The following is a 19,944-nucleotide window of genomic DNA, read 5'->3' as shown; positions in this document are numbered from 1 at the left end:
ATTTATCTTGTTGTTGTTGGTTTTGCTCTTTCTAGTTTTGACACCCATGTTGTTTATAATTGCTGTACCTTTTAATAAATCCGTTTATTTTGTATTAAAAATAGCCGTCACACCTGTTTCATGTTCACCAGGTTAGCTTGAGTGGAGTTAATCTCATCAAACATCAGAGCCAGGTAGAGTTACATAACGAGTGTGTGAACGCAACTGAAATCTCTTTTCTCTCCGCACGCACACGCGCGTGCACACACACACACACACACACACACACACACACACACACACACACACACACACACACATACACACACACACAGGGTGAGTCACACCGTGAACGCCTGCCGCTCCCTTTGGCACAGGTCAGAATGTTTTATATTGTTAACACGTTTATCACGTTGTCAAGGGGAGTGTCTGGTTTTTGTTTATCTGCTCCGTGCTGATTCCTGAATATCAAGGTTTCAACAATAATGCCTTAAAATGAGTGGGCTTTTCACAGACAAAGAGACATATGGAAGTGCAGGACAAAGAAAATACAATACATATAATGCATTAAGGCTCTGACTATGCGATGTCTTTAGCTTTACCTGAGGATAAAAGGCTCTTATTGTTTGTGCTGCTGTATACTTAGACTTCAATATTTACTTCACAGATTCCAAGTGTTGATACAAAATATAAATGACCTATTTAATTTTCCTTAAACACCTCCATTTGACTCCTTTGTTAACTTCCTGAACATAGTGACATCACTACGAGACCCTCGCTCTCCTATTGGCTAGCGCTCCAACACATTGTACTTGATAGGCTAAGTGGTTGACCAATCACAACAGAGCCGGCCAGCTAACCAATCAGAGCAGACTGAGCTCTGGTTTCAGACAGAGGGTGAAAAGAGGTGCTGCAGCACAGGCAGTATGAGAACAATAGAGAGCTTTTTGAACATTAAAACATGGAGACATGTCACAGGAGAGGCAATAAATACGTGTGTGTGTGTGTGTGTGTGTGTGTGTGTGTGTGTGTGTGTGTGTGTGTGTGTGTGTGTGTGTGTGTGTGTGTGTGTGTGTGTGTGTGTGTGTGTGTGTGTGTGTGTGTGTGTGTGTGTGTGTGTGTGTGTGTGTGTGTGTGTGTGTGTGTGTGTGTGTGTGTGTGTGTGTGTGTGTGTGTGTGTGTGTGTGTGTGTGTGTGAACAGATGTGTTAACGTATAAGTGGGTCAGAGATACAGGTTGTACTTTTGTCTGCTGTGGTGTGTCTCTGTGTTTTGTGCATACAGTACGAGAGGCAGGGCGTGTTGTCGTCCGGGTGTGTTTGCACGAGGGTGTGTGTGATGGGAACGTGTGTGTGTGTGTGTTTTGACAGCGACTGGAACAGGTTTTTTTGCCCCAGGTGAAGGTGCAGTGCTCCCGCCTGCAGCTCCTCCGCTCACTCTCAGCCGGCAGAGCAAACAGCATGGACTCATAGTGCAGAAACTCCTTCAAACAACTTCAACAACACGGAGGACCAAACGGCTGCCTGATGGACCCGGAGGTCAGTTTCATTTATACATCTTCCTGCGTGTTGTACTTAAGGTGGAGAGCTTTGGGAGACAGCGTTTGGTTTCAGGCGACATCTGACAGGCAGTTTCTGTCAAGGGTCATCTTGACTTCTTAGAGAAATTGTGGGCAAACGTATATTTGTTGGTGCTCCGAGCAGGCTCTTTGTTTCTATGAATGGTTTTATTTTCTTGCACAGTTTATTTTCCGCTTTTTATACTTTCTTTAGCCTATATTAACGCTCCCTTTTACTAAGGACAACCCCCAAAAATACTTGTTTCAATTAAAAGTAATCATAATAATAGAGCTTTACTTGTGTAGCACTTTTTAAAGTGCCTTAAAAAATACAATTTAAGTCTAACGTTTAAACCTTTTAGCAGACATGTGTTCGTGATATATTACATTACGTCACTTGTTTGACGCTTTTATCCAAAGCGATTTACATACTCAGATATAAGCTTTCAAGGAATACAAGGAGGTAAAAGAGGCAAGAATGTACAAAATATATATATATAAACAGATAACCCACTTTTAAACCAGTTAAACCAGAAAAGACTTAGGAAAAAAGGAATAAATGCATAAAATAATTAAAACAATACAAGACAAATAAAATAAATATATATAATAATGATAATAATAAGATGTTTTTTGTCATTTAAAAATGTCCACTTAGTTGCTCTGCCCCTGAACACTAGTTTGTTTTGCTAATGAAACTAAAGGAGTATTTCTGCACTTTGGCTTATTGTTAAATGTGTAATACGTAACTTATACGTATAAATCAGCTGCCTCCTTTATCTCAGAAGTCATTTAGGGCCAAGTGTGTAATATCATCTAAATGTGAATAATCTGATTGATGTTAGTGTTTGATTTTGTTCTTGAAGACGTGGTCGTTTTGATCAACTCGTACAGAAATAACAAAATGTAAACGACTGGGTTCTGAACATTAAAACCACACTATTTCTCGTTATGAAGGATAGTTTTTCTAGCGTATATTTAGTGTTTTGATTGATTTAAATCCTGGCATTGTTGTGTCTTTTTACATCATTGTATCATTACAAAATGGGTGTGCAAACGTTGTGGTTCACAGTTGTCTTGTTGGAATAAATGTAAACACCTGATACAATATATATTTATGGAAATCATGCTCTATATTTGAGTATAATTTGACTGAAAAGGGATGGAAAATGATTGGCTGCCATGTCATTCTAAATTGTTTGGAAATAATCACATTGGTTTTGAGTAAATCCTGCGAAAAGCATGTTTGTATCGTAAAATATGTGTATTTATTGATTTACTTATTTCCTAATAACATATAATCTGTGTTGCTATAAACCCCAACAATCTGTGTCAATGGTGAAACAATTCTGCATTTGTTTTAAAAACGTATTAAATATATTTTACATTGGGATTTTATATTTAATACACTCTTATTTTGATGTTTGGAATTAAAACTGCAGTTAGGGTTTGGTTAGGAATAAAGCTTTATTTTTATTTATTCACACATGATTTCACATAATTTTCCGATATCCAAATAGAACATAATGTTTCTTGATTTAGTGGAAGTCTGACAGAGTTTTTTTTTTTTCTTAAAGTTGTGGGTGTGGTCCCTTCTGAATGTGTGCTTTTAAAAAGGAAACACCCAACAACAGACCTCTTGTTCGCAGCTCTCCCGATTAACCTGTTCCTGGTTTTCCTCACAGCTTTATCTCAAATACCTGAGAGATGCACCTGCTGAGATACATGGGGGTATCACTATACTATACATACATACAGTCAGACATACATACAGTCAGACATACATACAGTCAGACATATATACATACAGTCAGACATATATACATACAGTCAGACATACATACAGTCAGACATACATACAGTCAGACATACATACATACAGTCAGACATACATACATACAGTCAGACATACATACAGTCAGACATACATACAGTCAGACATACAGTCAGACATACATACATACAGTCAGACATATATACATACAGTCAGACATACATACAGTCAGACATACAGTCAGACATACATACATACAGTCAGACATATATACATACAGTCAGACATACATACAGTCAGACATATATACATACAGTCAGACATATATACATACAGTCAGACATACATACATACAGTCAGACATACATACAGTCAGACATACATACAGTCAGACATATATACATACAGTCAGACATACATACAGTCAGACATACATACAGTCAGACATACATACATACAGTCAGACATACATACATACAGTCAGACATACATACAGTCAGACATACATACAGTCAGACATACATACATACATACATACATACAGTCAGACATACATACATACATACATACATACATACATACATACATACAGTCAGACATACATACATACATACATACATACATACATACATACATACATACATACATACAATCAGACATACATACATACATACATACATACATACATACATACATACATACATACATACATACATACAGTCAGACATACAGTCAGACATACACACATACATACATACATACATACAGTCAGACATACTCCTACTGTACTGGATGCTGCTTTTTAATTTAGGTTCAACTCAAGTTATGCGATGCAAGGAGAGTTTCATAGTACATAGTATTTATCTTGGATTTAGAAGCACTTGGTATAATGAAAGAAGATATAAAATGGCAACATGAACAGCTTGAATGACTCTAAATGTCCATTTTAAACCATGCTTTTAAATAGAAAATTTGTGCAGATATGAATTTTTAAATAATCTCTTTTGTTTCTGGTGTTAAGACGTTGTTTCTGAACAATATCTAAAAAAAAACGTGTTGTTTATTGCAAATGTAATAAAAAACAACACAAGTGTTTCCCAGATATGAAATTGTTTGGTTTGCTAAGTAAATACGCCCCACCCAAATATTTCCTTCATGATCTTGTACTTTTAAAGGTGTGCTTGAAAATGCGGTTAAAACAGACTGAAGTTTCCCAGAGTGGTGCATTCATGTGCTATTGGAAAACACAGCTTCTTAGTTGGAATTTAGAGCAAAAGCAATTTTTCCCAGTGTCATGGATTGATCAAAAACATTCCCGACCCTTTAGAAACCCTGCGGTAATACAGGTGTTATTTTCTACCACGACAAACATGTACAGAAACGTCATACATGGTCTTCCTTTACCTCTTGGTTTGAACTAATTTAAGAAGTACCACTGTAGTACACTGGTTGAGTAAGTACTGTGTACAAATACACTGTTACAAGTCCTTCTTTCTTTAGTTAAAGTTAAAAGTATCAGCATCAAATACACTTAAAGCTATTTTTTTTTAAAGTATTGATTAATCAAAATGTCAAACTTCTCCCAAAAATGTATTTGTTATTTTGTTGAACTATTTGTCATTATAAAAACTAAAATGCTTTCTAGCCTTATCTATTGTTATAAGTCAGAATGTAAAACTAACTTTACATTTTTGCAATTATAATCAAAGTCTGCAAAGTAACTAAAGCTGTCAAGTGTAGTAAAAAGTAAATTTGCCTCCAAAAAGTAGTAAAGTAAAAATAGAAAGTGGCATTTATTGGGAATTCCCAGTAAAGTAGACGTATGTGAAAATTATACGTAATAACAGTAATTGAGTAAATACACTAAGTCACATTCCACCACCGCCATCACATGATCTTAAATGTCTCCCGAGTTCAATCAGCTATAGTTATTATGAAACGTTAACGTGTTAAAAGTATAAGGTCAATCCCAAGCTGCACTGTATGTCTCAAGTTAAAAAAAATACTTCATGTCGTTGACTGAACATTTGCTTTTCTTCCATAGGTTTAATCGGAAGGGATTTTAATGCAGCTGTAACAGAGACACAACAATCATGGTAAGAAACACCTTCATCTTCTTTCAGTTCTGTGATTAAAACGTTATATAACAACTACATTAGTTTCAGTTTAGGATGTTATAGCTCAACGTGTGGAGGCGTGGCTTTTGTTTTAAACACTTTATGAAATGTCTTTGTTTGCAGCCTTCACACCGCAGGGGAAGGAGTCTCTCCGACGCCCTGACTCTGGAGCAGTCGGAGGAGGGAGGGCTCATTGTTTCCAGCATTAACGACAGCGCCTCAGCCAATCAGGGGCTGAGGAAAGGTATAACCCTCCACTTGCAACTGAAACCTTTTTTCTTTGATTGTTTTTAAAGGTCACCTATTATGTCAAATCCACTTTTTCATGTCTCTTCTACATCAACATGTGTCCCCTCTTCTCCATGTCTCTTCTACATCAACATGTGTCCCCTCTTCTCCATGTCTCTTCTACATCAACATGTGTCCCCTCTTCTTCATGTCTCTTCTACATCAACATGTGTCCCCTCTTCTCCATGTCTCTTCTACATCAACATGTGTCCCCTCTTCTTCATGTCTCTTCTACATCAACATGTGTCCCCTCTTCTTGATGTCTCTTCTACATCAACATGTGTCCCCTCTTCTTCATGTCTCTTCTACATCAACATGTGTCCCCTCTTCTTCATCTCTCTTCTACATCAACATGTGTCCCCTCTTCTCCATGTCTCTTCTACATCAACATGTGTCCCCTCTTCTCCATGTCTCTTCTACATCAACATGTGTCCCCTCTTCTTGATGTCTCTTCTACATCAACATGTGTCCCCTCTTCTTCATGTCTCTTCTACATCAACATGTGTCCCCTCTTCTTCATGTCTCTTCTACATCAACATGTGTCCCCTCTTCTTCATCTCTCTTCTACATCAACATGTGTCCCCTCTTCTCCATGTCTCTTCTACATCAACATGTGTCCCCTCTTCTTCACGTCTCTTCTACATCAACATGTGTCCCCTCTTCTCCATGTCTCTTCTACATCAACATGTGACCCCTCTTCTTCATGTCTCTTCTACATCAACATGTGTCCCCTCTTCTTCATCTCTCTTCTACATCAACATGTGTCCCCTCTTCTCCATGTCTCTTCTACATCAACATGCGTCCCCTCTTCTTCATGTCTCTTCTACATCAACATGTGTCCCCTCTTCTTCATGTCTCTTCTACATCAACATGTGTCCCCTCTTCTTCATGTCTCTTCTACATCAACATGTGTCCCCTCTTCTTCATGTCTCTTCTACATCAACATGTGTCCCCTCTTCTTCATGTCTCTTCTACATCAACATGTGTCCCCTCTTCTTCATGTCTCTTCTACATCAACATGTGTCCCCTCTTCTTCATGTCTCTTCTACATCAACATGTGTCCCCTCTTCTTCATGTCTCTTCTACATCAACATGTGACCCCTCTTCTTCATGTCTCTTCTACATCAACATGTGTCCCCTCTTCTTCATGTCTCTTCTACATCAACATGTGACCCCTCTTCTTCATGTCTCTTCTACATCAACATGTGTCCCCTCTTCTTCATGTCTCTTCTACATCAACATGTGTCCCCTCTTCTCCATGTCTCTTCTACATCAACATGTGTCCCCTCTTCTTCATGTATCTTCTACATCAACACGTGTCCCCTCTTCTTCATGTCTCTTCTACATCAACATGTGTCCCCTCTTCTTCATGTCTCTTCTACATCAACATGTGTCCCCTCTTCTCCATGTCTCTTCTACATCAACACGTGTCCCCTCTTCTTCATGTCTCTTCTACATCAACATGTGTCCCCTCTTCTTCATGTCTCTTCTACATCAACATGTGTCCCCTCTGTGGAAAGAGACTCTGAAAGTTTCAGGAACAAAGATTCTCTCTCTTTTTGTCCTGATCCATTTCTATAAAAACCTGTCTGAAAATGAGCTGATCAGATTTTGGTCACTTTATGATGTCATAACGATGTTCTGGCTTGTGTAACCATTAGCCAATCACCTCCCCTTATCACCTGAATGTCCTCCTAGAGCACCATTGAGTTCTTTGTAACCAAATATCTCTCATACCTCATTCACACCAACGGTGTTTCAGGGCCGGTTCGGAGCTGTATCTTGAAAAGCACCGGGTTTTCCTGTTCACACCGCAGCGGAGCAGCCTCTTCGCTCCGGAATCCGGTTCGATTCAAGCACCAAAAAATTGTCCGGCCAGAGCAAAAGCACCGCATACGTCACGCTTATGTCGAGGCGGGGGCAGGGGCAGGGGCGGGATCAACTCCTGAACAACAACAAAAAGCCGGCGTTTTATCCAGTTTGTACACAACGATGGAGAAATTTAACAAGAGTTTCAAAGTCTCAGTGTTTCTGCCATAGACTGTATATATAAAGGTTTCTGCTCATGGTGAAGCAACGTGTCTGCGTGTTAAGGTGGAACCTGAGCATTCACGTTGATCACCTCTCATTATAACTCATTATAAATCTATAAAACTATAAATATTCAAATTTACTTCACGTGTTCATTTGAGAACAGCTGTTACATACCAGGGTGAAGGTTACAGTTCATTTAAATGAAAGATACAACGTTACTCCACACTCATGGTTCAGTCCACCTTAAGAAATAAGACCGACCTCGGAAGCAGTTGTGTTTTAAAGAAAACTTTATTGAAACGAGTGACTCCGGAAAAGCTGCAGATAGAGCCATAAGAAATGAATGCAACTGATTTCATCCGCGCGGTTTGGCTTTATGAAGCAGGCACGCAAACGGTTACGTCATGACGCAAACGATGACGCAATGACGCAGCACCAGTCGGACTCTGGGCGGTGTGAAAAGAGCCAGAGCTAAACCGAAGAACCGGTTCTGAACCTGAAAAGCTCTAGCACGGAGCTTGAACCAGAGTTGCGTTGGTGTGAATGAGGTATCAGAGGGGTGTGGGGAAAACAGAGGGGATTATGGGATGCTGCATTGATCTGTTTGGTGTTTGGAGCCAAACACTTCAGAGACATGTTTGTATATATCTGAGACCTATAATATATTGATGAAAAGAAGTACAATAGGGGACCTTTAAGCAATACATATATTTGCTTTTAAAGTTTAAACAGTTTTAACTCCATCCCCAGTTCAAGACCAACTTTGTGCATTCGACTCAAACTCTGTACGCTTTAGGCTGATTAAGCAGGAGACACTTTAAATGTGCAGTATTTACAGTTGTAAATGTTTATTTACATTTTTATAGCGCATTGAATGTAAAGCTCTCCTAAATATTTGTGTAAAGAAGTATACACAATTTTACACCTTACAAAATTCATTCAAATTATAATGGATGGCACGATTAGTTCTCAGTTGGTGTTAATGTCTGTCTACACACTTTGGTTGAAATACAACATTGCAGTTCTAATATTAAAGCTCCTCTGAAGACTATCAAATGTTTTAGAGGTTTGTTTTGCAACACAAAACCTAGTGCAACGTTTTTTTAGTTTTGAATTTGATTTGCACACATAGAGCTTGTTCATGTTCTGAAACAATCTACTGTTTAATGCACACTTGAATTTCATTTTTCAGGGGATGAGCTTTTGGGAGGCACAATCAATTTCGATCAGTTATCAAAAACGGAGGTGTTAGAAGTGTTGGAGCTGATGAAGCCGTACGATAAGTTCCAAGTACTCACCAGGAACAACATGAGCAAGAGCGTCGGAAACCTGGACGAGATAACAAAGAGTCCTGAGACGGTAGGTAGTCAAGTCAAACAAGAGCTCTTTAATGTTCATTTGATAGAGAATTGTTGCCTTGACGGAAACATTAAACTTACATTCTAATCACCAAGTTGTGGTTTGTATTTCCAGATGTTGAATGATTCTTACAACAAACTCTACAATAACAAAATCAAGAAGTTCATGAAAAGTGAGGAGGAGCTAAGCACCAAGCCAACTGATCCAGGTTCGTCTAAGGTGGGGTTGCCTCGCCTTGGAGTTGACTTTGGACTTATGAAACCCAAGCCTCTGATCACAGACATTGATGATGATTCAGAATCTGATGAAGGTGGAGAACTAACATACAACAGCAATCTGAACCTTCCACCGCTGGGTTTTGGATCCAATGGGACAACTATAAGTGGAGCTCAGGTACCAAGACTGAAAGTTGATGCTAGAGATCCACAGTTTAACGCTCAAGACTTCAATGTGTCTGGATCATTACCAGAGGGACGAAATCCTACAGCTGGTATACAACTTCCAAGAAATGGACATTTTAGATCTCCAGAAATGGGAATGGACTTAAAGGGTTTAGATGCTAGCGCCCCTGACATAGGGACTAACCATAGAGGGGGAACAATGAAAGGTCCATCCCTTGACTTTGATGCTCCCAAAGTGGGCTTTGAAGGACCAAACAGAATGCCAAAATTCAAACTGCCAGACCTGGGGCTATCTGGACCCTCTTTTAGTAGTTCGGAAGGTGAGGTCAACACACCAGATATAGGAACCTCAGGTAAGCTTGGACTCAGGTATTCCAAGAGACACAAATACCCAGATCTAAATGTGGACAATCCTTCTGGTTATCTAGAGTCACCCAAGCTGAGGCTGTCTGGAAGACCTACTGACTTAGACCTAGAAATGCCAGGTGTAGATGCGTCACAACTTGATGTACATGGGCCAGACATTGACATGCCTTCAGGTAAAGTCAAAGTTCCATTTAAGAAACCAAAGATGAGTCTGAGATCTTCAGATTTGGATGTGGATGACCCCTCAGGCAAGTTTAACAAGCCAAGATTTAAGGTCTCTGGGACATTGCCAAAGCATACAGATGTGGATCTGAATGCAGGGATGAAAACACCCGAACTAACTCTGAGATCACCAAAGCTAAAAGGCATCAATGCACCGGATGTGCGAGGTCCAAAAATGGATCTTAGAGCTCCAAATTTGGACGTCGACTCTCCAGATTTTGACATTGGTTCTCCCAAGGGGAAATTCTCAATGCCAAAGTTTAACATGCCCAGCTTAGACTTTTCAGGTCCAAAAGGAGGAATTGATGCATCTCTGGACAGACCAGACCTGCCATCAGGTAATCTTGATCTAAATGTGTCTAAGCCAGACTTCGACATTGATGCACCTTCACTTGATCTGAAAGGTCCAAGGTCAAATCTAAAAATGCCTGATATTGGAGGTCCAAGTTTTAATATGCCAGCTTTTGGATTGTCAGGACCAAAGCTAAAAGGGCCTGATGGTAAACTAAGGACTCCTGACTTTGATCTCACAGCCCCTAAATGTAAGGGCGCTATTGGCTCTCCAGATTTTAATTTGCCCAAGATGGACCTTAATAAACCCAAACTAGGTCTTTCTGGCCCAGACGTCGACTTTGATATGCCCTCGGGTAAATTCAAAGTACCAGCAATGAAGAAACCAAATATTAACTTGAATGCTCCTGACATGCATATTAATGCTCCCAAGTTTGATATGAACACTCCAGATGTCAACATCGGTTCACCCAAAGCAAATTTAAATATGCCAAAATTTAAGATGCCCAAATTTGGTCTTCCAAGCCTGAAAGGACCTGAGATCGATGGCAATTTGGATGGTCCAGACTTCGATATCAATGCACCTAATATCAATCTTAAAGGTCCAAAAGCGGACCTGAAAACACCTGATATGGATATATCTGGTGCTAACCTTCGTGGTGGCTTTAATGCACCAGACTTAAACATGCCAAAGGTTGACCTTAACACCCCGAAACTGAACTTAGACATGCCATCAGGTAAACTGAAAATGCCAGAGCTTCATGCTCCAGACTGGGATGTAAATGCTCCCTCAGGCAAAATGAAAATGCCTAAATTCAATCTTTCAGGTACACTACCCAAGGGACCAAATCTGGACATTGACACTGGTCTGAATGCTCCAAAGATGAAGGGTGGATTTGATGCTCCTGACTTGAACTTACCAAAAATGAACCTTAAAGCTCCTAGGTTAGATGTAAATACGCCAGATGTAAACATTGGTTCACCCAAAGCAAAATTTAAAATGCCCAAATTCAAAATGCCCAAATTTGGTAAACCAAGCCTCAAAGGACCTGAGATTGGCGGACAATTTGATGGCCCAGATCTTGATGTTAATGTACCCAATGTCAACCTCAAAGGTCCTAGAGCTGACATGGAAATGCCAGATGTGGATATATCTGGTCCATCTGGAAAATTCAAAAAGCCACATTTTAACATGCCAAATGTTGGGCTTTCTGGTCCAAAAATAGATGGCCCTAACCTGGACCTGAAAACACCTGATCTAGACATATCTGGCCCTAACTTCAGTGGTGGTTTAAATGCACCAGACATTAACATGCCCAAGGTTGATCTTAAAAACCCCAAACTGGACTTCAACAGCCCAAAGTTGAACTTAGACACGCCGTCAGGTAAACTGAAAATGCCAGAGCTTCATGCTCCGGACTGGGACATAAATGCCCCCTCCGGAAAAATGAAAATGCCTAAATTCAATCTTTCGGGAACCCTACCAAAGGGACCAAATATGGACATTGACACTGAATTGGGTTCACCAGATCTGAGTCTGAATGCACCAAAGATAAAGGGTGGATTTAGTGCTCCTGACTTGGACTTACCAGACATGAACCTTAATTCTCCCAAGTTAAATGTAAAAACTCCAGATTTCAACATTGGTTCACCGAAAACTAAATTTAAAATGCCCAAATTGAAAATGCCTAAATTACATTTTCCAGGCATAAAGGGACCTGAAATCGACGGAAACTTGGATGGCCCAGACATCGACTTGAATGCACCCAATGTCAACCTCAAAGGTCCTAAAGGTGATATGGAAATGCCAGATCTTGATATATCTGGGAAATTTAAAAAGACCAATTTTAACATGCCTGATTTTGGTCTATCTGGTCCAAAAATAGATGGCCCTAACCTGGACCTGAAGACACCTGATCTAGACATATCTGGTCCTAACTTCAGTGGTGGTTTAAATGCACCAGACATTAACATGCCCAACGTTGATCTTAAAACCCCCAAACTGGACTTCAACAGCCCAAAGTTGAACTTGGACATGCCATCAGGCAAACTGAAAATGCCAGAGCTTCATGCTCCGGACTGGGACATAAATGCCCCCTCCGGCAAATTCAAAATGCCTAAATTAAATTTTCCAGGCGTAAAGGGACCTGAATTTGACGGAAACTTGGATGGCCCAGACATCGACTTGAATGCACCCAATGTCAACCTCAAAGGTCCTAAAGGTGTTATGGAAATGCCAGATCTTGATATATCTGGGAAATTCAAAAAGCCCAATTTTAAGATGCCTAATTTTGGTCTTTCTGGTCCAAAAATAGATGGCCCTAACCTGGACATGAAAACACCTGATCTAGACATATCTGGCCCTAACTTCAGTGGTGGTTTAAATGCACCAGACATTAACATGCCCAAGGTTGATCTTAAAACCCCCAAACTGGACTTCAACAGCCCAAAGTTGAACTTAGACATGCCGTCAGGTAAACTGAAAATGCCAGAGCTTCATGCTCCGGACTGGGACATAAATGCCCCCTCCGGAAAAATGAAAATGCCTAAATTCAATCTTTCGGGAACCCTACCAAAGGGACCAAATATGGACATTGACACTGAATTGGGTTCACCAGATCTGAGTCTGAATGCACCAAAGATAAAGGGTGGATTTAGTGCTCCTGACTTGGAATTACCAGACATGAACCTTAATTCTCCCAAGTTAAATGTAAAAACACCAGATTTCAACATTGGTTCACCGAAAACTAAATTTAAAATGCCCAAATTGAAAATGCCTAAATTAAATTTTCCAGGCGTAAAGGGACCTGAAATTGACGGAAACTTGGATGGCCCAGACATCGACTTGAATGCACCAAATTTCAACCTCAAAGGTCCTAAAGGTGATATGGAAATGCCAGATCTTGATATATCTGGGAAATTCAAAAAGGTCAATTTTAACATGCCTGATTTTGGTCTTTCTGGTCCAAAAATAGATGGCCCTAACCTGGACCTGAAAACACCTGATCTTGATATATCTGGTCCATCTGGGAAATTCAAAAAGCCTAATTTTAACATGCCTAATTTTGGACTTTCTGGTCCAAAAATAGATGGCCCTAACCTGGACCTGAAGAAACCTGATCTAGACATATCTGGTCCTAACTTCAGTGGTGGTTTAAATGCACCAGACATTAACATGCCCAACGTTGATCTTAAAACCCCCAAACTGGACTTCAACAGCCCAAAGTTGAACTTAGACATGCCATCAGGTAAACTGAAAATGCCAGAGCTTCATGCTCCAGACTGGGACATAAATGTCCCCTCCGGAAAAATGAAAATGCCTAAATTCAATCTTTCGGGAACCCTACCAAAGGGACCAAATATGGACATTGACACTGAATTGGGTTCACCAGATCTGAGTCTGAATGCACCAAAGATAAAGGGTGGATTTAGTGCTCCTGACTTGGACTTACCAGACATGAACCTTAATTCTCCCAAGTTAAATGTAAAAACTCCAGATTTCAACATTGGTTCACCGAAAACTAAATTTAAAATGCCCAAATTGAAAATGCCTAAATTAAATTTTCCAGGCATAAAGGGACCTGAAATTGACGGAAACTTGGATGGCCCAGACATCGACTTGAATGCACCCAATGTCAACCTCAAAGGTCCTAAAGGTGATATGGAAATGCCAGATCTTGATATATCTGGGAAATTCAAAAAGGTCAATTTTAACATGCCTGATTTTGGTCTTTCTGGTCCAAAAATAGATGGCCCTAACCTGGACCTGAAAACACCTGATCTTGATATATCTGGTCCATCTGGGAAATTCAAAAAGCCCAATTTTAACATGCCTAATTTTGGACTTTCTGGTCCAAAAATAGATGGCCCTAACCTGGACCTGAAGAAACCTGATCTAGACATATCTGGTCCTAACTTCAGTGGTGGTTTAAATGCACCAGACATTAACATGCCCAACGTTGATCTTAAAACCCCCAAACTGGACTTCAACAGCCCAAAGTTGAACTTAGACACGCCGTCAGGTAAACTGAAAATGCCAGAGCTTCATGCTCCGGACTGGGACATAAATGTCCCCTCCGGAAAAATGAAAATGCCTAAATTCAATCTTTCGGGAACCCTACCAAAGGGACCAAATATGGACATTGACACTGAATTGAGTTCACCAGATCTGAGTCTGAATGCACCAAAGATAAAGGGTGGATTTAGTGCTCCTGACTTGGACTTACCAGACATGAACCTTAATTCTCCCAAGTTAAATGTAAAAACACCAGATTTCAACATTGGTTCACCGAAAACTAAATTTAAAATGCCCAAATTGAAAATGCCTAAATTAAATTTTCCAGGCATAAAGGGACCTGAAATTGACGGAAACTTGGATGGCCCAGACATCGACTTGAATGCACCAAATGTCAACCTCAAAGGTCCTAAAGGTGATATGGAAATGCCAGATCTTGATATATCTGGGAAATTCAAAAAGGTCAATTTTAACATGCCTGATTTTGGTCTTTCTGGTCCAAAAATAGATGGCCCTAACCTGGACCTGAAAACACCTGATCTTGATATATCTGGTCCATCTGGGAAATTCAAAAAGCCCAATTTTAACATGCCTAATTTTGGACTTTCTGGTCCAAAAATAGATGGCCCTAACCTGGACCTGAAGACACCTGATCTAGACATATCTGGTCCTAACTTCAGTGGTGGTTTAAATGCACCAGACATTAACATGCCCAACGTTGATCTTAAAACCCCCAAACTGGACTTCAACAGCCCAAAGTTGAACTTAGACATGCCATCAGGTAAACTGAAAATGCCAGAGCTTCATGCTCCAGACTGGGACATAAATGCCCCCTCCGGCAAAATGAAAATGCCTAAATTCAATCTTTCGGGAACCCTACCAAAGGGACCAAATATGGACATTGACACTGAATTGGGTTCACCAGATCTGAGTCTGAATGCACCAAAGATAAAGGGTGGATTTAGTGCTCCTGACTTGGACTTACCAAACATGAACCTTAAGGCTCCCAAAGCAAAATTTAAAATGCCCAAATTCAAAATGCCTAAATTTGGTAAACCAAGCCTCAAAGGACCTGAGATTGGCGGAAACTTTGATGGCCCAGATCTTGATATCAATGTACCCAATGTCAACCTCAAAGGTCCTAAAGCTGACATGGAAATACCAGATCTTGATATATCTGGTCCATCTGGAAAATTCAAAAAGCCACATTTTAACATGCCAAATGTTGGGCTTTCTGGTCCAAAGTTGGATGGCCCTAACCTGGGCCTGAAAACACCTGATCTTGATATATCTGGTCCTAACTTCAGTGGAGGTTTAAATGCACCAGACATGAACATGCCCAAGATTGACTTCAACACCCCAAAACTGAACATGCCATCAGGTAAACTGAAAATGCCAGAGCTAAATTCTCCAGACTGGGACATTAATGCTCCCTCCGGCAAAATGAAAATGCCTAAATTCGACCTTTCAGGCAAATTACCAAAAGGACCAAATATGGACTTTAAAGCTCCCAAAATAGACATGAACACTCCAGATATCAACATTGGTTCACCTAAAGCAAAGCTGAAAATGCCCAAATTAAAAATGCCTAAAGTGAATGTACCAAGCCTAAAAGGACCTGATATTGATGGAAACTTTGATGGCCCAGACATTGATATCAATGCACCAGATGTCAATCTAAAAGCGCCCAAAACTGACTTTGAAATGCCGGATGTTGGTTTTGGGAGCCCATCTGGACATTTCAAAAAGCCACATTTGAAAATGCCCGATGTGGGATTTTCCAGTCGAGAGTTTGATGGCCCAGACTTCGACTTTGAATCACCAGATCTTAATGCCAGATTACCAAAGGTTCCAAATTTGAACATAAATTCGGGCCTAAATACTCCAGATCTTAATATCAAATCTCCAAAATTGAAAGGTGGAATCAATGTTCCCAAATTCGGATTGCCAAACATGGACCTTAAAGCTCCAAAGTTTGATATGGACACTCCAGATCTCAACATTGGTTTACCTGATGCAAAGTTCAAAACGCCCCAAATCAAGGTGCCAAAGGGCCCCAATGTTGACATAAACGGAAGCATACCTGACCTGAATATCCCAAATGTAGATGTCAGCGGTCCAAATGGAACATTTAAAATGCCAAGTTTAAACACACCAGACATGAATCTTTCAGGACCTAAACTGAAAGGCCCTGGTATTAATATGCCAGACTTAAATCTGCCTGATACCAGTTTTAATTCAATGCGTCCTGATCTAGGAATAGATGGTAACATAGGCCGACCTGACATGAACTTCAATGCCCCGAATTTCAAAGGAAGACTAAGTGGCCCAGACGTTGACATGAACATGCCCTCAGGAAACATCCAGGGTCCTCAGACTGATTTTGATATGGAAGGTAGAAAATTCAAACTTCCTTCTTTCAAGCTGCCTCAGTTTGGAGGTCCAGATCTTAACAGGGAAGGGTGCGATATTGACTTTGATGCATCTCTGAGATCCCCCCTGAATACAAAAATGAACATGAAACCACAACAGTTGATTGGGGATTTCACAGGCCCAAATGTTAGCTCCCCAAACATGCCGAAAGTGGCAATGCGGAATCCCCAAATGCATCTCAAATCTCCAGATTTTAACATGGATGATCCTTCGCTAAACTTCGGAGGACCTTCTAATATGAATCTCAGATCAGATATCCCAGACATGAGAATGCCTGCACTGGATGTAGATGGAGATGTCAGACTTCATCACAATGATAGACAGCTTCCAAGGAACCAAGTTAGGTCCAGCTTCCCTATGGTGGACGCTGGTTTTAACCCCCAGTTTGATTACAATCGTTCAGATCTCAACATTGATGATTTCACGGGAAAAGATCATGTACTTAGAGCCAGAGGTTTGAGATTGGACGGCCAGACACAAGGCAACCATGGACAGGCAATGTTCCCGTCAGGTATTAATCTTGACATGAGGGACCCCAGACAAACCAGCAGAGTTCCTTCTGGTGACATTCAAAGGCCTAGATCAATGCAGCAGGTACCTAACGCACATATGCAACAGTTCTCTCAGGATCCAAGGTCAATGCAACAGGTACCTAACGCACATATGCCACAGTTCTCTCAGGATCCAAGGTCAATGCAACAGTTACCTAACGCACGTATGCCACAGTTCTCTCAGGATCCAAGGTCAATGCAACAGTTACCTAACGCACGTATGCCACAGTTCTCTCAGGATCCAAGGTCAATGCAACAGGTACCTAACGCACGTATGCCACAGTTCTCTCAGGACCCAAGATCAATGCAACAGGTAGCGAATGCACGTATGCCACAGTTCTCTCAGGACCCAAGATCAATGCAACAGGTAGCTAATGCACGTATGCCACAGTTCTCTCAGGACCCAAGATCAATGCAACAGGTAGTTAATGCACGCTTGCAAAATCTCTCTCAAGATCCAAGATTAATGCAGCAGGTACCTAACGCACGTTTGTCACAGTTCACTCAAAATCCAAGATCAATGCAGCAGGTACCTAAAGCACGTTTGCAAAATGTCTCTCAGGATCAAAGATCAATGCAGCAGGTACCTAACGCACGTTTGCAAAATGTATATCAGGACCAAAGATCAATGCAGCAACTACATCACACACGTATGCCACAGTTCTCTCCAGATCAGAGAATAAGAGTACCTGACGGTTCAGACGGATACTACGTCACTAGTTTCCCGAACCAACCACAAAATCAAAGAATGCCAAATCGCAAATATAACACTCTCGGGGGGCCTAACTTTCGTCCACGAAACGTAGACCTAGAAGTTCTCGGACAAAATGACGTAAAAGGGGGGTCCACTTTCTTTTTTTCCAACCTCATATAAGTTTTAAAAAACTGGTGTTTTCATAAGCTGTTAAACATATTTCTATTGTGTATTATTTTTGTATATTGGGGTTTATTTATTGTGAGTTCAGCTGTTGATTGTATGATGTATGCATATGTAAACATTTACACTTTTTTTTGCATATTTTACGTTTTTTATTTATGTATAAAGCCAATATAGGTGCTTTGTAATGATCCAGTTTACATTACACTACAGCATCCTTGCACTTGTTTTATGTTGACGTTTTGTACACCTTTTCTTATTTGTACTATGTTTGTACTTTTACCTGAAAATCAGGTGGTCTTTCCATGTACATTGAGTTGAATGAGGCTCCTTGAATCCTAACAATTCCCACCTTTTTTTTCATGTTAGATTTTGAAACTCAAGGAGCAATTTATGGATTTCTGGGAACTATTTTAAGATCATATGTTATAGGTTTTTTTTATATATTAACAACGAGATATTGAAATAACCAAAGATGTGCATATGTTTATATTATACAGTAAATACTTTATTTTGTATTGATTGGGGATGTATATACTTGAGTTTATAGAATTTGTATGACCATTTTTTGTTCGACAGAGTTTTTGCTTTAAGGTTTCTGAGCATAACTATAACAAATGTTAATGACAATTATTCAAGATGCCTTTATATGCTAAAATGTAAAAAACGGACCTAAGCCATTTTATAAGGGACCATGAAGCTATTAAATGTGTTACAATGTATCCACCCTTCATCATTTTGTTATATTCTTCAACTTCTTCTTATTATTCTTATTATTATTTCAGTTGTTCCATAATTTTTGTTGTCCTGTTACTACTGTACTTCAGCATACTTTCAGATATTGAAAACCGTTCAAACATTAAACTGTACATCTCCTTCAGGACATGTGTAAATATTCTGCTTTTGAAACTCTTTTTTTTATGATGCAACTCAATGGGAGGAACCTTCAAATCCTCTTTTACCTACACCATGTGAAAAATGCTACTCCTTCCACATACCTTCAGCTGTAGAGACTTCCTTCCAACTTCAAAATGTGACATCTTTCTGACATTATCTTTATTACAACACTCTTAAATCAGATTTATAGTTTTTGAAATATTAAACAGTTTGGAGCTTGGTAAAGAGGCCTTCTTCAGATTTTAACATAAGTGTGTATTGCGCCGCTCGTTAAATCTAGAGTGCTTTGATCTGAAAACAGAGTGGAGGAGAGCCTGAAATTCGCCTACACATTTATTTTTTAAACCTACGTTTTGTCCTTACGTTTAGTCCTTCTGCATCACCTTGTAGTCCTTTGCATACATTTGTAGTCCTTCTGCATCACCTTGTAGTCCTTTTGCATCACCTTGTGGTCATTTTGCATACATTTGTAGTCATTCTGCATCACCTTGTGGTCATTTTGCATACATTTGTAGTCCTTCTGCATCACCTTGTAGTCCTTTTGCATCACCTTGTGGTCATTTTGCATACATTTGTAGTCCTTCTGCATCACCTTGTAGTCCTTTTGCATCACCTTGTGGTCATTTTGCATACATTTGTAGTCCTTCTGCATCACCTTGTAGTCCTTTTGCATCACCTTGTGGTCATTTTGCATACATTTGTAGTCCTTCTGCATCACCTTGTAGTCCTTTTGCATCACCTTGTGGTCATTTTGCATACATTTGTAGTCCTTCTGCATCACCT

The 19,944-nt window shown here is 40.0% G+C and overlaps 1 protein-coding gene across 1 annotated transcript; it reads left to right on the top strand.

The window, feature by feature from the left end:
• Positions 1-1,165: 1,165 nt before the first annotated feature.
• Positions 1,166-19,162, top strand: LOC307039526 (uncharacterized protein). The gene is made up of 5 exons (XM_079681653.1): positions 1,166-1,516; positions 5,355-5,406; positions 5,551-5,671; positions 8,942-9,108; positions 9,223-19,162. The coding sequence occupies exons 2-5, from the start codon at positions 5,404-5,406 to the stop codon at positions 18,259-18,261; spliced, it is 9,330 nt and encodes a 3,109-aa protein (XP_079537779.1). The 5' UTR covers positions 1,166-1,516; positions 5,355-5,403; the 3' UTR covers positions 18,262-19,162.
• Positions 19,163-19,944: the final 782 nt, after the last annotated feature.

Source organism: Notothenia rossii (genome assembly GCF_949606895.1).
Source record: "Notothenia rossii genome assembly, chromosome: 1".
NCBI classification, from domain to species: domain Eukaryota; kingdom Metazoa; phylum Chordata; class Actinopteri; order Perciformes; family Nototheniidae; genus Notothenia; species Notothenia rossii.
This window is presented reverse-complemented; position numbering and strand designations above follow the sequence as displayed.

Bases quoted from the DNA above. Each gene is read 5' to 3' on its own strand.
- LOC307039526 (XM_079681653.1), top strand. The intron at 5,672-8,941 runs GTATAACCCTCC...TTCATTTTTCAG, and splicing joins CAATCAGGGGCTGAGGAAAG to GGGATGAGCTTTTGGGAGGC. The intron at 9,109-9,222 runs GTAGGTAGTCAA...TTGTATTTCCAG, and splicing joins TAACAAAGAGTCCTGAGACG to ATGTTGAATGATTCTTACAA.